This window comes from Nicotiana tabacum, chromosome 20, assembly GCF_000715075.1.
Source record: "Nicotiana tabacum cultivar K326 chromosome 20, ASM71507v2, whole genome shotgun sequence".
Taxonomy (NCBI): domain Eukaryota; kingdom Viridiplantae; phylum Streptophyta; class Magnoliopsida; order Solanales; family Solanaceae; genus Nicotiana; species Nicotiana tabacum.
Window position 1 is genome coordinate 165,830,184 of NC_134099.1, and position 18,196 is coordinate 165,848,379.

The 18,196-nt window shown below is 38.9% G+C and overlaps 1 protein-coding gene across 1 annotated transcript; it reads right to left on the reverse strand.

Annotated features, from left to right (window-relative positions):
- Nucleotides 1–17,430: 17,430 nt before the first annotated feature.
- On the reverse strand, nt 17,431–17,817 carry LOC107759659 (non-specific lipid-transfer protein 1-like). The gene has a single exon (XM_016577649.2). The coding sequence runs from the start codon at nt 17,815–17,817 to the stop codon at nt 17,431–17,433; it is 387 nt and encodes a 128-aa protein (XP_016433135.1).
- Nucleotides 17,818–18,196: the final 379 nt, after the last annotated feature.

The window sequence follows — 18,196 nt, forward strand, 5'->3', positions numbered from 1 at the left end:
AAACTACGCGAGTGGCAGAAACTGGTCCCATGAACCCCTAAAATCAATGACACACATGCGTAGCATATCCTCATATATTTGAATAGTGCGCTCAGACTATCCATCCGTATGATGGTGAAATGTTGTACTCAACTCCACCTGAGTACCCAACTCTCGCTTTACGGCTCTCCAAAACTGTGTGCCTCTATCTGAAATGATAAAAACTGGCACACCGTGAAGGCGAACAATCTCTCAGATGTAAATCATAGCCAACTGATTTGAAGAATTTGTAGTACCAACTGGAATGAAGTGCACGGACTTGGTCAACCGATCCATAATCACCCAAATAGCATCAAACTTCCTCAAAGTCCGTGGGAGCCCAACTACGAAATCCATGGTGATCTGCTCCCACTTTCACTCTGGAATCTTTATACTCTGAAGCAATCCATTATATTTTACCTGCTGACAGTTAACACACCGAGCTACAAACTCCACTATATTTTTCTTCATTCTCCTGCACCAATAATGTTGTCTCAAGTCCTGATACTTCTTTGTGGCACCGTTGGATGGAATACCGCGAGCTGTGGGCCTCCTCAAGAATCAACTCCCGTAGCTCATCTACATTGGGCACATATATCCGACCCTACATCCTTAGCACCCCATCATCTCCAAATAGTAGCGTCTCTGGCATCTCCATGCTGAACCTTGTCCTTGAGGACAAGCAAAGGAGGATCATCATACTGGCGATCTCTGATGCAATCGAACAAGAAAGAACGAGAAACCAAATAGGCTAGAGCCTGATTAGATCCGAAAACATCTAATCTCACGAACTGGTTGGCCAAGGCCTGAACATCAACTACAACATGTCTCTCATAAACATGAATGAATGCATGACTACCCATACTCACTGCCTTCCCACTCAAGGCATCGACCACCACATTGGCCTTTCTCGGATGATACAGAATAGTAATATCATTGTCCTTTAGCAGCTCCAACCACCTCCGCTGCCTTTAATTTAGATCCTTCTATTTGAACAAGTGTTGGAGGCTCCAATGGTCTGTAAATACCTCATAAGACACACCATAGAGATAGTTCCTCCAAATCTTTAACGCATGAACAATGGCAGCCAAATCCAAATCATGAACATGGTAGTTCTTCTCATGAGGCATCAACTGGAGCGAAGCATAAACAATCACTCTACCCTCCTACATCAAAACACACCAATACCGATCTGAGAAGCATCACAATACACTGTATAAGAACCAAAAGCTGATGGTAGAACTAGAACTGGAGGTGTGGTCAAAGCAGTCTTGAGCATCTAAAAGCACTCCTCGCACTCATCCGACCACCTGAGAGGAGCACCCTTTTGGGTCAATTTGGTCAAGGGTGAGGCAATAGATAGAAATACCAGCACGAATTGATGGTAATAACCAGTAAAGCCAAGAAAGCTCCGAATCTCCGTAGCTGAGGATGATCTGGGCCAACTCTGAACCGCCTCTATCTTCTTCGGATACACCTGAGTACCCTCACTGGACACCACGTGCCCCAAAAACGCCACTGAACTAAGCAAAAACTCACACTTGGAAAACTTTGCATAAAGTTTCTCCTCCCTCAACCGCTGCAACACAATCCTCAAATGCTAGGCATGCTCTTCCTGGCTACGAGAGTACACCGGGATATCATCAATGAATATAATGACAAACGAGTCGAGATAAGGCTGAAATACATTGTTCATCAGATGCATGAACGCTACTGAGGCGTTGGTCAGCCCAAAAGACATAACAAGGATCTCATAATGATCATAATGGGTCCTAAAAGTTGTCTTATGAATATCCGAGTCCCGAATCTTCAACTGGTGATACCCAGACCTCAAATGAATCTTGGAGAACACCCTCGCTTCCTGAAGCTGGTCAAATGGATCATCAACACACGGCAAAGGATACTTGTTCTTGATTGTGACTTTGTTCAACTGCCTATAATCAATGCACATTCTCATAGTACCATCCTTCTTCTTCACAAGCAGAACCGATGCACCCCAAGGTGACATACTAGGCCTAATAAACCCCTTCTTAAGGAGTTCTTAAAGCTGCTCCTTCAACTCAACCGGTGTTATACGATACAGAGGAATAGAAATGGGCCGAGTGTCCAGTACCAAGTGAATACAAAAATCAATATCCCCTTCGGGCGGCATGCCTGGCAGGTCTGCAGGAAACACATCCGAAAAATCCTGCACCACTGGAACAAAATCAATAGTAGGGGTATCAGCACCCACATCCCTCACAAAGGGAAAATAAGACAAACAACCCTTCCCAACCATTCGTTGGGCCTTCAAATATGAGATCGCCCTACTGGAACATAGTCTAGAGAACCTCGCCACTCAATTTGTGGCAACCCCAACATTGCTAACCTCACAGTCTTAGCGTGACAATCCAAAATAGCATGACATGGAGACAACCAATCCTTACCCAAGATCAGGTTGAAATCAACCATACTAAGCAACAAGAGATCAACTCTAGTATCCAATCCCCCAATGGTCACTACACACGACCAATATGCATGGTCCACAACAATAGTATCGCGCACCAGCGTAGATACATAAACAGATGAAGCTAAAGACATACGAGCATATCCAGATAGTGAGCAAAATATGATGGTATATATGAATAGGTGCAACCAGGGTCAAATAATACAAATGCATCTCGGTGACATACTGAAACAATATATGTGATCACTGTGTCTGGAAGGGAGTGCATAGAAGCGGGTTTGGCCGCCACCTGATTGGCCTCCTCTTCTAGGAAGACCCCTAGCTAACTAAGCTTTACCCCGAGCTGGCTGGGCAGGTGGTGATATAATTGGTGCTGGAGTCATAGGTTGGCTCCTCTACTAAGCTGGACCTCCCAATAGGTGGGGACACTGCCTCCTGATATGATCAAACTCTCCACACTCGTAGTAACTCCCGGTGCTGGTGGTGAGGACTGAAGGGAGCCCCGACCATAGGGATAACTAATGGAAGGATGTGGCATAGATAAGTCTTGAACCGATGGAGTAAGGGACAAACACTTAGCTAGAAGGGCACTCAGAGATGACTGGCCCTGATGATAACTGTGTGAACCATGGTCAGTTGATGCACCACGGTGAACTGGACGAGCCGTCTAAGCATGCCTATAGGGATAACCCCTACCGTGGGGGAACTGACCTCTAGAAGGAACACCACTAAAATCACCTGATCCACGAGACCTCTTGGCCTCCCTCTCAACTCGCTCCGGGCTGCGGACCATCTCTATCTGATGAGCAATATCGACAACCTCATCAAAAGTAGCGCCAAATACCCTTTATGTAGTCATAAGCAATCACAGCTAAAATGTGAGGCTATCAATGAACCTCCTGATGCTCTCCCTATCAGTGGGAACCAACCAAACTGCATGACATGCCAACTCAAAAAACCTCATTTCATAATGCTTTACAGACATATCATCCTGACGTAACTACTCAAACTGTCTATGCAGCTCCTCTCTGCGAGACTACGGTACGAGCTTCTCCAAGAAGAGAATGGAGAACTCCTGCGAAGTAAGTAGTGTTACACCGACCGACCTACGCCTCTCATAAGCCTCCCACCAACTGAAGGTAGGCCTAGAGAATTGTAATATAGTGAATGAGACCCCACTGGTCTCCAGAATACATGCTGTAGGGAGAATCCTCTGACACTTGTCCAAGAAGCCTTGGGCATCCTCTGCCTCTGTACCACCGAAAAATGGAGGATGGGGTCTCCATCCCAAACCTCTCCAATCTCAGTTGCTGATCATCAGACATAATAACAATAACATGGGCTTGAGCAGCTGCAAACAGCTGGGCTGATAGTACTCTCGGTGTATAGAGTCCTTGCATCACCTGCTCTGGTGTACGGGTGGCGACAGTCTAAGTACCTCCCCCGGCCTGAGAAGATGCTGTTGCGGGTTGAATAGATACCGCTTGAGCAATGATGACGCCCAAATTCACTACTAAAAAGTAAATGGACATGGTCGCATGCAATATAATTTACCCAAGTATGAGTCAGGGTCGAATTCCACAGAGAACAATATATAGGTGATTAGGCGTGTAAGAGAATTATCACTTATTATGCTAAGTCAAACACATAGAAATGTTTTGAGAAAATATTTATAACTAATTGCAAAAATCTAAACTAACCTAGAAAGCAAGTAAAATAATCAATGGCTACAAGTATGGATACACGGGGAATTACACTCAAGTAACGATCCAATGTATTTCACGATTTTACAAATATGAACGAGTTTATGTTAATTAGCCTCGGGTAATAATTCTATATTAAATTCTTCCAAAGACAAACATGACTTACTAATTGAATAATCCCCAACACAATTAATAGTTTAAGCATACTCGAATATGGATACAAGTAGTTCAATCCTATCCCTACATAGAATCTACAAAGTGAGGGTAAAAGCCTCAAGTTCTTGTTAATTAATCTTTTCCAACCCCAAATTATCTTTTCCAAAATTAATTCGAAGTAAATGGGCAAGTCCTAGGGTTAGCTAATCACTTGGAAACATTAAAGAACCAGAATACTTAATTATACAATAAATCACTTCATGATAAATAAAAATTATTCAATACATAAGCACAACAAGTATTTAATCAATACTTTAAATATGAATATTTTCATAAACGAGATTCAAGTGTTGAAAAAAATACCACACTTAAATATACAATACAAAGCAAGAAAATGAAGAAATGAGAATAAATGAGTAAGAAATTCGCAACCAAAAGCTTCAAATATTCTAGACCGAAGTATGTGTCCAAGAACACTAGCTCCCAAACTTGTCTTCTCTAGTCAAGGTTTGCCAAAGATGTCCAAAGATTTTTTACAAATGAGCTAGGTCGTGTATTAAATGGTTTTGGGGCCAAAAAATGTGAAATTACAAAAGTACCCAGAAGTGAAGCGCGATCTTTGCATTTACAAAGCTTTGTTCACATTTGTGAACTATGACTTGACTGTTGACTTTTGCATTTGCGATAAAGACTTTGTATTTGCGAAGGTTGACTGTCTGGTTTGACTTTGCATTTGTGATCTTTTTTTCGTATTTGTGAACACTGCTTGAATGGGTTGACTTCGTATTTGCGATTGCTGCTATCATCGCATTTCCCACATTTATGTCGCAATTGCAACATCTGAAGCCATTTTCCAGATTTTCTTCTTTTCAACTCCTTTTTGACTCGTTTTCATTTTGTTTCTTCATGATCACTTTTAAATCACGTAAAACCTATAAAATAGAAGTCAACGACATTAAACACATGATTTTATCACTCAAACACAGCAAAAATCTAAGCTTAAAGACAATATAAGTTGATTGTCCTCAACTTAAACTATTGATTGTCCTCAAGCAATGAAAGCGACAAAATCTTCTTCTATGTATTTAACTCAATAGTGCATCAATATCATGCCAAGTCAAAAAGGTCTACTGTAAGCACAAATACATGACTTCGATTGGAACTAACAATTAATCCAAAGCATATGAAATACCAAAAAAAAAAAAAAAATTCAAGTGCTCTAACACTATGTAACTCAAAGTAGCAATCAAGTCATGACACTAAAGACTTCAATATTTGCCTCTCTATCACAATTAAGTTTCCTCGTTCTTTCCTCCCTATTGAAAATGAGATTAAATTCACAACTCAAATCTCATGTGCCCTCAAACTTAATAGAGAATCCCACACTCATAAATTGCAATTCAAAACATAAATGGATTATCAAATTGAAAGAATTAACTCTCTCTCACAAAATTATTCAAATGCACACAAATAGTACCATAAGCTTGCTCTTCATATATTTCTCCACTAATGTCGACAAACTTAGTTCAAAATCAATTACGACTTAAAGGGTTGTAGTTTAGGCTTTTGGTTAAGGTAGGGCACAACTTTGGTTAGAGTGACTCAAAACTTCCCTAAGCACTAAATGTTTTTTTTCAACAATCAAAGTACACTTCCTTCAAGAACTTTTCCACCCTTTCTTCATTTTTTATTTCATCACCTAGTCTTCTATTTATTCACAATTCCTTATTTTTCCTTCTTTTTTTTCTCAATATTACTCTTTTTCTCTCTCTTTTTTTAATTACCTTTCAATTTTAAAGCAACTTTCACATCACAACTTTTCCAACCTTCACCCCCAAACATAGGCTTTTAACCTATGTTTATACTTTCAAAGTACTTAGGGAGGTAGGGTACCAAAAGATAAATCAATAAAGAACGAAGGTTTAAAGCTTGTAACATGGTTGCCAAAGAAAATGCTTAAAGGCTCAAAAGGGGTTGACTACGGAAAATATACAAGGGTAGGAAATTTAAGGCACAATAGCGATCCAAGGAAGGCCTAACATCATTTTCAACCCATGTTAGTCTAGGATTTCGCCTTGAAGCACATTCCGGGCAAGTTCTAGACTACAAATAATGCAAAAGAACTCACAATAATCTCACCACACATGGCACATGAAAACTCAAGGGGAATACAAATCCAAAATCTAATCGAAACCAATGAACTCAAAAAAGTCACATATAGCCTTAGAAACTATTTAGTGAATCAAAGAGCCAAAATTGAGTCTAAAAGTCATGATAATGATCTTTACTTCAATCATTTTCCTTTTTTTAAAATATCAAGAATTCATATGCCGAGGTTTAAATCATGTTGGTACCAAGCAAGACACAAATTAGCCAATGGGCACAAACCCCAACTCATACCACTTATTCTACCTAAATTAATAAAAACTATATCTAAATTACAAGACCAATTCCCTTAAGAAAGTCACCTAGCTATCCATCATCGGGAAAAGTCGACACAAAAATCTACTAAAAATTACCCGATTCAGAATAAAACTTGGCATCCTCTGAAAAAGAACCGTGGTAAAAAAAACCAAGGATATCGCCACCAAAATAAAACATACTACTTTAAAAAATCAAGAAGATAACAAAACATCAAGTCAATAAAACATACTATATATAAAAATAAAAATTCACGAAGTTAGTAAACTTACTAATATAACACTACATGAAAACAAAATAACATCACATGAAAACAAAATATCAATCTACCATATCCACTGTTATACAAGAAGCCACCCCGACTAGGAATGTTGCAATGTCCCCAATGCAACTAAATAAAATAGAGTAAAATGGTGGAAAGTGCTCCCTAGATACTGCATCAAGTACTCTCCTCGCTGTCGGACTTAGTCTCATCCTCCTCTTCTTCTTACTCGGACCAATAAACTGGAGCATCATCATCATCTTCCAACTCGATCGACGGCACTGGCTCTTGAGAATTTAGAACTTTCCATAGCCCCTTCACACCATTCCACATGCTGGTGGAAAATTTATCTCTCTTCTTCTCCCTTTTCTTGATCTTGGTGTACATTTTCCAGTTTGTCATGAGAAGTGCTCAAATTACTGTGCGCCGTGGCCAAATCAGTATATGCCTTCTCCAACTTCTTAAGGTGATTCCCCTGCTTCTTCTAATCATCAGATACTTTTAAATTTCTTTCTTTGAAATGACTACAGAGGGCCCCTCAGATGTTTCCCCAGATCCTTGTGGAAGTCCAACTACTAGGTTGCGAATCAACCGCATTTCCTCGTAAAGCATAGCAAATTGTCCTCCTGTAGAAGATGATGGCTGGCTACCCAGGTCGGTCTAGGAAGAAAATCCCAACTTTCTCTTTTTTCTTTTGACGGAGCCGCCCTCTCCTCTTTTCTTCAATGGATTAATAGGCTTTCCTGGCTCTATCCAGTTGTCTCCCGAATCCTCCTGAACCCCAACAAGTTGTCACAACTCAGTGATAAGAGATGGAAATATCAATGATGGACCATTCTAAATCCGATACTCCCTCATTTCATTGAAGAAAATCTCACCAACATTGATCTGAATACCATCAAGAATGGAGACTATCATTTGAGCTCTCATTATTGGTACATTTCATATATTTGACACAGGGGAGATGCGACTGCATATGATGACCAGCCATATCTTTGCTTCAACAGTGAATTCTTTGGACTTGATCCCTCTCTTTTCAGCTACCCATGCACCCCGGGAATAATTTGGAGACCAACCACTCGCCTGAGGCACTTTGCACGAAATGGGGCCATGTCGTGGTCCTGTAGGTGATAGATTTGGTTTACAAATTCAGCTCCGAAATTCACCATTTTGCCACGAATCCTCATATTTGGCTTTTTAACCTGATGGCTGGAAGATTTGCATAGAACTCTCTCACCCATTGCTCATTGGCTCTGCAAGGTTGAGGGGGCAAAATAGGTCCATCCCATGTCTACAAGCCTCCGATGGAACTCAAGAAGTCTTTCCAGGACCTTATCCATCAATATACCACTTTTTGGGAGAAACTTCTTCGAAACAGCCCAGCATAGTATCGTTCATGACATTCCAGTGACAAGAATCGGTGTTGGTCATAGTTCTCCTCAACTTCCAAAGGATTTTCTTGCGCGGATTCATTGGAGTTAGAGCTCATTTTCAGCTTACGATACCAGTAAAGAAAGTATTGGAGTGAAAACATGGTATGACTATGAAATATATTGCAAAATGAGTCAAATATGATCAAGAAATGATTGGACAATCGGAACCTAGCCTTAGAAAAAATTTCAGATTTTTAGTTTAGCAAGAGCCTGCTCTCTGTCATTTTCTTCGCAAATGCGAAGGCAACAAGAAACTAAAGATCTTGCAAATGCGATCTATTCTTCACAACTGGGGAAGGTTGCCAGAGCTAACAGATTATGCAATTGTGAACACCTCTTCACAAATGCAAAGCTCGCAAATGCGAAGAGGCTATCGCAATTGCAACCTCATTGTCCCCAGCCACATAACAATCCCAAAATCCAAAAAATTTCGCACAAAATCACACTTTTAGATAATCAATCTGTTTTTAGGCACACAAACATGAAATAAACTTCACACACAACCACGAGTTGAAGAAATTTCAATAATTCGTCCAAGAATCTCATTCGAACTTTTAATCGATCACATAGTAAGCATAAAAATCATTTCTATTTTAACAAAGCCATGGGTACTCTGACTTCCCCATTTTCAAGTAAAGAAATAGGTGCACACTCTCAACTAAACTCACCCAGAAATAACAACATGAATCTATTGTTTTTCAAATAATTTTTCCACATAAAATAAGAATTAATTTATTCCCTAGTATTTGATAGCACAATGAGAGGAGGAGGAGGAGGATGAGGAGGAGGAGGAGCAGACGAAGAAGAAGAAGAAGAAGAAGAAGAAGAAGAAGAAGAAGAAGAAGAAGAAGATGATGATGATGATTAAGCCTTCATACCTTGATGCTTGCAATTAGGAGTGAAAATGGTGGAACTTGAGAGTTAAGAGAATGAGGAAGATGAAGGATTGAGAGCCCCAATTTTTATTTTTTTAACTTTTGTTCAAAATAGAACATAGTTACCCGTTTAAGACCTCTGATGTCGCATTTGCAACACCTTCTTCGCAATTTTGAACATCAAAAATTCATCACTGGTCGCAAATGTGACCAAGTCCTCGGTTTGGCGATGGGTCCAAGTTCGCAAATGCGAAATAACAACATGAATACTCTGACTTCCCAATTTTCAAGCAAAGAAATAGGTGCACACTCTCAACCAAACTCACCCAGAAATAACAACATGAATCTATTGTTTTTCAAATAATTTTTCCACAGAAAATAAGAATTAATTTATTCCATAGTATTTGATAGCACAATGAGAGGAGGAGGAGGAGAAGAAGAAGAAGAAGAAGAAGAAGAAGAAGAAGAAGAAGAAGAAGAAGAAGATTAAGCCTTCATACCTTGATGCTTGCAATTAGGAGTGAAAATGGTGGAACTTGAGAGTTAAGAGAATGAGGAAGATGAAGGATTGAGAGCCCCAATTTTTATTTTTTTAACTTTTGTTCAAAATAGAACATAGTTTCCCGTTTAAGACCTCTGATGTCGCATTTGCAACACCTTCTTCGCAATTTCGAACATCAAAAATTCATCACTGGTCGCAAATGTGACCAAGTCCTCGGTTTGGCGATGGGTCCAAGTTCGCAAATGCGAGCCTTTGTTCACAAATGCGAACACGAAGCTTCTGCAATTTTAATATCTATTGGTTTTGGCTCTCCGGTTACCCCAACTTGCTCAAATCAACTTCAAAAATTCTAAAACTTGGTAGATTAGTCAAAAATAATATTCTAAGCTATTCTAATAAAAAAGAAAATTTCAAAAAAGACTAAAAATGTTGAAAAACGATGGGTTGCCTCCTACCAAGCGCCACATTTAACGTCGTGGTATGACGCCAATCAACTTTACCACTTTTCTCGCCACTTGAACGATATGAATTGGGCACTTAACATGGAGTCAAGATTGTGACCACGAGCAACGGGGGGTAGTAAATAGATGATCATGCCAAACTTTAATTTCCTTATTTTGCATTTATTGGCTTTCTTTTGAGGAATGTCATTTTGCCTTCTTGAATATGCAAATTGCAAAATGTATGGCTCTTGTTTTTCTTGTTTGCACTTCCATATGGATTCGCACGGCTCAATTCCATATCATCATGCAATTCCAAAGGTTAAAAATGCTTGGAATGCCACCTCGAGCCTTCAAATTGTAAGTTTTTAGGATTTAGACATTCTCTTTTTCCCCCGGACTAGAGTCAGTCTCAGCCAAAATTTCAATTGCACCGGTTGATTCTAATTCCATATTTTTCTCGGTATCAGTAAAAAGCGTGAAGTCAGTTGGAGGATGTTCAATTCTTGATTCCTCAAAGTAAATCTCACTTTCTTGACTTTTTTCAACACTCTCAAGTTGGTGGGCATAGTGAGCCTCAACCAATATTTTCATTCGATCTTCCAAAGTGCAGATATTCTCATCATATTGAGTCAAGACTTGGTTCAAGTGAGTGCCAAGTTGTGCTTCTCCTCATTTTCAAGAATGGCCTCCAACATGAGCATCATCCTCTCATTTTGAGCATTTGATAATTCTTCTTGATTTTGATTAAGTGCCAAAGAAGGATTTTCGGCTTCAACCTCCAAGGAAGGTTCTTGGCTATCATTCACTTCCGAGGCTTTTTGGACCTCCAAAGCTTCAAGCATTTCTCCCATTTGTGAGTGCAAACTTTCAAGATCCAAATCATTTTGGAGGCTATTTTTCAAAAGCTCCTCCAAGGCATTTTGCTCTTTATTTCCTCCTTCAAGTAGGCATTCTACATGATCTTGAACTCTCTATTTTGACCATGCTCAATTTCTTCCACTTCTATATCCCTATACTCTTCCTCACAAAAAATTAGAATTATCCACTAGGATATTTAAGAAGGAAGGACAAATAAGCAAAATTATCCCAATGACCATTTTGACAACCACAGTTATCAAAAACACTCCACTCATGGGTTTGATATTGTGCACACAATCCGCCCGAGAGAATTTAAACAATTTTGCCACGAGTGTGGTCCTCCACAATAAGGACAAGAGTCATTAAAGTATGAACAACTAGCATCCGACCAATTCTCATTATGCGATGCTTTTTTTTTTTTACAACTAAGAAAATAAACAAGAACCAACTAAGAAGATAAACAAAGATAAGAAGAATTAATTACACAAATATTCAAAAGTTTTGACCAAATCACTTACACTTACTTCTCAAATAACCTAAATACGCCAAATTGTTCCCCGGTAATGACGCCAATTTTGATGACATCTAAATACACTACTAAAAGATAAATAGACACGGTCGCATGTAATATAATTTACCAAACTATGAGTCGGGGTCAAATCCCACAGAGAACAATATGTAGGCGATTAGGCGTGTAAGAGAATTGTCACTTATTATGCTAAGCCAAACACTTAGAAATATTTTGAGAAAATATTTATAACTAATAGGGAATATGTAAACTAACCTAGAAAGCAAGTGAAACGATCAATGGATACAAGTATGGATGCACGGGGAATTACACTCAAGTAACGATCCAATGTATTTCACGATTTTACAAATATGAGCGAGTTTATGTTAATTAGCCTCGGGTAATAATTCTATATTAGCTTCTTCTAAAGACTAATAAGACTTCCTAATTAAATTATCCCTAACATAATTAAGAGATTAATCACATCCGAATATGGATACAAGTAGTTCAATCATATCCCTACGTAGAATCTATAAAGTGAGGGTTAAAGCATCAAGTTCTTGTTAATTAATCTTTCCCAAAATTAATTCGAAGTAAATGGGTGAGTCCTAGGGTTAGCTAATCCCTTTGGAAACATTAATGAACAAGAATAATTAAAGAAATAATAACTCACTTCATGATAAATAAAAATTGTTCAATACATAAGCACAACAAGGTATTTAATCCATACATTAAATATGAATATTTCTATAAACAAGATTCAAGTGTTGGAAAAAAATACTACACACTTAGATATACAATACAAAGCAAGGAAATGAAGAATGAGCATAAATGAGTAAGAAATTCTCAACCAAAAGCTTCAAATCTTCAAGACCCAGGTGTGTGTGCAAGTACCCTAGCTCCAAAACTTATTTTCTCTAGTCAAGGTCTGCCAAAGATGTCCAAAGATATTCTAAAAATGAGATAGGTGGTGTATTAAATGGTTTTAGGGCCAAAAAATGTGAAATTACAGAAGTGCCTAGAACTGAAGTGCGACCTTCGCATTTGCGAAGCTCTGTTCGCATTTGCGAACTATGACTTGACTGTTGACTTTCGCATTTGCGATGAAGACTTTGCATTTGTGAAGGTTGACTGTCTGGTTTGACTTCGCATTTGCGATCCTTTTTTTTGCATTTGCGAACACTGCTTGACTGGGTTGACTTCGCATTTGCAATTTGTTAATCGCAATTGCAATTGGTGCTATCATCGGATTTCCCACATGTATGTCACAATTGCGACATTTGAGGCCATTTTCTAGATTTTCTTCTTTTCAACTCGTTTTTGACTCGTTTTCACTTAGCTTCTTTATGATCACTTCTAAATCACATAGAACCTGTAAAATAGAAGTGAACGACAATAAACACATGATTTTATCACTCAAACACAACAAAAATATAAGATTAAAGACAAGATAAGCTGGTAAAATACCAACTTATCAAGCAAGACTGGTGCACATGGTCAGAATCTGAGATAAGGCCTCTTGAAGGCCTGGAATCACGATGGGCACAGTTGGTGCATGAGTTGGCCCCACTGGCTCAACTGTATCTGGTACCTGTTCTTGAGCTGGAGCATCTGGTGGGTCTGCATGTGTACTAGTTGTGCCTTTGCCCCTACTGCTGCCTCTACCGCGACCTCGGCCTCTTACGGCCCTAGCTGGCAGTACTGGTGGATGTCCATCCTGTCCAGTAGTACGTGTCCTCACTATCTATGAGAGAATAGAATAACAGAAGTTTAGTTACCAGAATTAACAGATTCGCACGATAAGAATTCAATAATGTGAAGTTTCTTAAGGTTTCGGTAGCCTCTCGAAGATAAATACAGACGTCGCCGTACCGATCATCAAGATTCTACTAAACCTACTCATGACTTGTGAGACCTATGTAACCTAGGCTCTGATACCAACTTGTCACAACTCAAATCCTAACTTGACGTGATGGCGCCTATCGTGGAACTAGGCAAGCTGAAATTTCCAAAATACTTCCAACATGAATCAAGAAATTTTAAATACCTAAAGTTTTCATAAAATGGGGTAAAAACCCATAACACAAGTGCGGAAAATAGCTCTCAAATCAGGGTGTCACTGAGCTCAGGAGCATCTATACATAACCAGTCTAGAAAAGAAATTTTTACAAAAATCTGGATCAAATACAAATAAGAGAATGACAAGGAAGGAGAAACAAGAATTGCGAACACTGGGTAGCTACCTCGTAAATCTTCGAAGGCCAACCGTGCACGATATCAACACCCACCGTGTCCGGAAACACCTGGATTTGCACACGAAGTGCAGGATGTAGCGCGAATACAACCAATTCAATAAGTAATAATAATAAATAAGGAACTAAAAGATAGTGACGAGCTACACAGTTATAGTTCATTTTCGGTAATCTCAATAAGAAAGTAGGCTTACTTTCAAATCCGGCAATTAAGTCAAATCAGTTTATACATTCTAGGTTCAAGTAACAACTGGATATAATATCTCCCATAAGTTTCAAAACAGTGACATAAAGCAGCTATGTGCAACAACAATGAAAGAAAATACAGCCTCTCAAGGCAATAATCACTCTGTCTTTCTCAATAGCTCATCACTCGGCTCTCAGCCCTCAACACTCACACTGAATAGATACATGGCTCATTGGAGTGTACAAACTCCGGAGGGGCTCGTTCAGCCCAAGCGCTATATTGCTACGGCTTGCAACCCGATCCCATGATGTATAAATAGCCATAAGGCTCGTTGCTGCGTGCAACCCCATATATATATACAGACCTAAACCTCGTTGGAGCATGCAACCCAATCCATATTCATACAGCCCTCAGACTCATTGCGGCGTGCAACCCGATCCATGTATATGCATATAGCTCTCAGCTCGGCACTCAGGCTATAACTCAGTCACCAACCCCTCTAGTCTCTCGGGCTCTCAAAAATCAGCAAAATCAGCCAAATAGAGATAATATAATGTATCAACAAGAAACAAGAAGAGACTGAGATATGATACAAAAGTATAACCGTGACTGAGTACAAGACAACAATTAGCAAATAATTCAATAAGTACACGACCTCTGCGAGTCCCAATATTGTCATCACATAGCCTAAACATGATTTGCAGTAAAATTTCTATAACAAAAGGAGATCATATAGCTAACAACAAGTTATTCAACTTTATAGTTCCATGGAATGGACCAAGTCAAAATCCCACGGTGCACTCCCACACAACCATCACCTAGCATGTGCGTTACCTCCAAACCAATCACATAACTCATAATCTGGGGTTTCATACCCTCAGAACCAGATTTAGAACTATTACTTACCTCGATCAGAGCAAAACGCTACTCCAATATGCCTTTGCCTCGCAAGTCTGCCTCCAAATTTCTCGAATCTAGCAACAAGCAGTACAATACAATCAATACAGGCTAAAGGAATCAATTTCACAAGAAAAATACAAAATTACAAGACAAAATCCGAAATTGGCCAAAAGTTGGCCCCGAGCCCATGTATCAAAATCCGACCAAAAGTCACAAAAACCAAAAGCCCATTCACTCACGAGTCTAACCATACCAAATTTATCAAAATGCAACATCATTTCGCCACTCAAACCCCCAAAATCAACTCTCCAAATTCCTAGCCTCAAACCCCAAAATTTCACCTAAAAAATACACAAACTAGGTGGATAATTAGTGGGGAAACATAATTATTGCAGAAAAATGAACACAAGGAGCTTACCTTGAGAATCTCTTCAAAAACCCTCTCAAAAATCACCTAAGCCTGAGCTCAAAATGTTAGAAATGGTGAAAATCTCGGAACCATCATTTTTATATGTTCTGCCCAGCGGCACCGCTTCGCTTCTGTGCCTCCCAGCTCGCTCCTGGGAGCTCGCATCTGCATTGCCCGCTCCGCTGGTGCGATTACACAAGCAACTGCAAATCTTCAGCAGTTCTTTAAGTTCAAAACTTGATCCGTTAACCACCCGAAATCAACTCGAGCCCACGGGAACTCAGCCGAGCAAACCATCAAGTTCAAAAATATCATACGGACTTAGTCTAACCCGCAAATCCCCTTAAACTACACCAAAAATATGAATTACACACGGATTTAAGCCTAATGAACTTTAAAATTTCTAAATTTTACAAACGACGCCAAAACCTATCAAAACACATCCAATTGACCTCAAATTTTGCACACAAGTAACAAATGACACTATGAAACTATTTCAACTTCTGAAAATTCAACCGACCTCGATATCAAAAAGTCCACTCCCGATCAAACTTTTTAAAATTCCAACTTTCGCCATTTCAAGCTTAATTCTACTACGGACCTCCAAATCACAATCCGAACACGCTCCTAAGTATAGAATCACCCAATGGAGCTAACAGAACCATCAAATATTCAAATCCGAGGTTGTTTATGCATAATTCAACATCCGGTCAACTTTTCCAACGTAAGCTTTCAATTAAGAAACTAAGCGCCTCAATTCACTCCGAAAGCTCTATGGACCCGAACCAACCAACCCGGTAAGTTATATAACAACTGTTGAGCACAAAAGGAGGAGAAAATGGGGGAACGGGGCTACAACTCTCGAAACGACCGGCCGGGTCATTACATTTAAAGACCTCAAGCCTAGTGTAGCAGCAAAAAAAAGAAAAAGGCAGATTGGCGGCTAAATAAATATGAGTGAATCTTTGCTATTCCGGTTTGTTGGTCGTGACTTTAGTGATGAATAAGAGAAAAGAGAAAGGAAAAGGATTTTTTTTTTAATTATAATCAAATTTGATGTGTAAAGCGAGTGTGGTTTACTGTCCAACGGAAATTTGGTTGTGGGACTTTAAAGGGTATTTGACTTTAAAATAGTTCAGGGGGTATTAAAACTCTCCCAAAAATAGAGTGTGTAGTTGGAAATTCAACTATGGGGGAAGGGGGGATTTATACATTTTCCCTTCTACCAAGTGTGGGATTATTTGATTTTATTTAATTCTATAAATCATCGGAACAAACAACACTATAGTACTGTGCTATGAGAAATTTTTATAGTATATATATAGGACATCAATATATATATATATATATATTCAATCTCATGTTGTACTGGCCATTAATTAACTTGGATGGAAAATAACACACGAAACTCATGACAGGAAACAAAGGCCCTTAAACTTATTTCATTAAATCCATATGATAATGAGAAACAAAAGAAACCCACATAACTTTGTCAAATAGTAAGAGCGCAAAGCATAATACGTGGGTTAGGCTCTTGCCACTAACAGCTTGTTTGGATTGTTGTTACATAATGTTTCATAATATATTATATTGTATTGTACTGTATTGTTTGATGACTACAACGTTTAGATAGATAGTATTGTTTGTCGTCGTTTTATGATGACAAGTATCAACAATATGAAAAATAAATTTGCAACATTATTTAGAAAAAATAGGATACAGAGTAAAATTATTATATAAAAAAGTAGGATAAATGATAAAATACGATTATTTAATAATAAGATCAAAGAAAAATAGCAAGGAAACGACGTCACCAAACTAAATCCATCGTTCCATTAAGTGACACTTTTCGTCATAACGAAACGATAGATTTAACAATACAATACAATAAAATTTAAGTAACAATAAAAACAAATATTGTATTTAAAGTAACAATACGATACAATACAATTGTAAGCAACTTAGATGCAACACATGAACTCTCAAAAAAAAAAAAAAAATTAAATAGGTTAACGCAACAGCTAGAATTATCATTTATTCCACTCACAAGGAGTCTCTTAATTGATCTTTGAGCAATCAACATCTTTACTAATCTTGGCAGGAACCTTGGTCTTACATATTCCAGGGATTCTAGCAGCACGGCTGATTTGTTCTCTTGTAGCGCTGGCATAACGGCTCTTTAGGCAGTTGCAAATGCTCTGGTGGTCAGCTTTGGTATGTGCAACTATGAAAAGAGATTTAATCCCACTGCAGCAAACTGACGGTACAATTCCGGCACCTAACACGTAGCCAAGACATGGTTTCAGCCTTATAATCACCGTGTGGCAATCGACGGTCGCATCGGCAGCTATAGGTGCTGCCGAGGTGGTGGCTATGTCTGTGATCACAGCCACAGCCACCGCGATGCAAATGAGAAGCAAAGGAAGTAGTTTCTTGTTTACCATTGTGGAGATGGCCAATAATTTGTGATTTCCTTATCTCAATATATAATACGTATCTATTTATGAACGTTTATGAAGGGGAACCCCAGAGCCTTCGCGACAGGGGCGGAGCTACCATTCGGACTACAGGTTCAGCTAAATTCAGTAGCTTTGACTCAAAACATGTATTTGCCTTAAGAAATCATTTGAATATATACATATTATTAATTTAGAACCTCGTAACTTAAAAAAGCTATAATTCAGAACCCATAAACTTCAAATTCTGGTTCCGCCTCTGTTTGTCATAACTAGCAAAGTTGCTGCCATGTGACCAGGAGATCATTGGTACGAGACGTGAAAACAGTTTCTTGCAGAAATGCAAGGTAAGGCTGCATATAATAGA

Excerpts from the sequence above, each read along its gene's own strand:
- LOC107759659 (XM_016577649.2), bottom strand. The coding sequence starts at position 17,817 with ATGGTAAACAAGAAACTACTTCCTTTGCTTCTCATTTGCATCGCGGTG.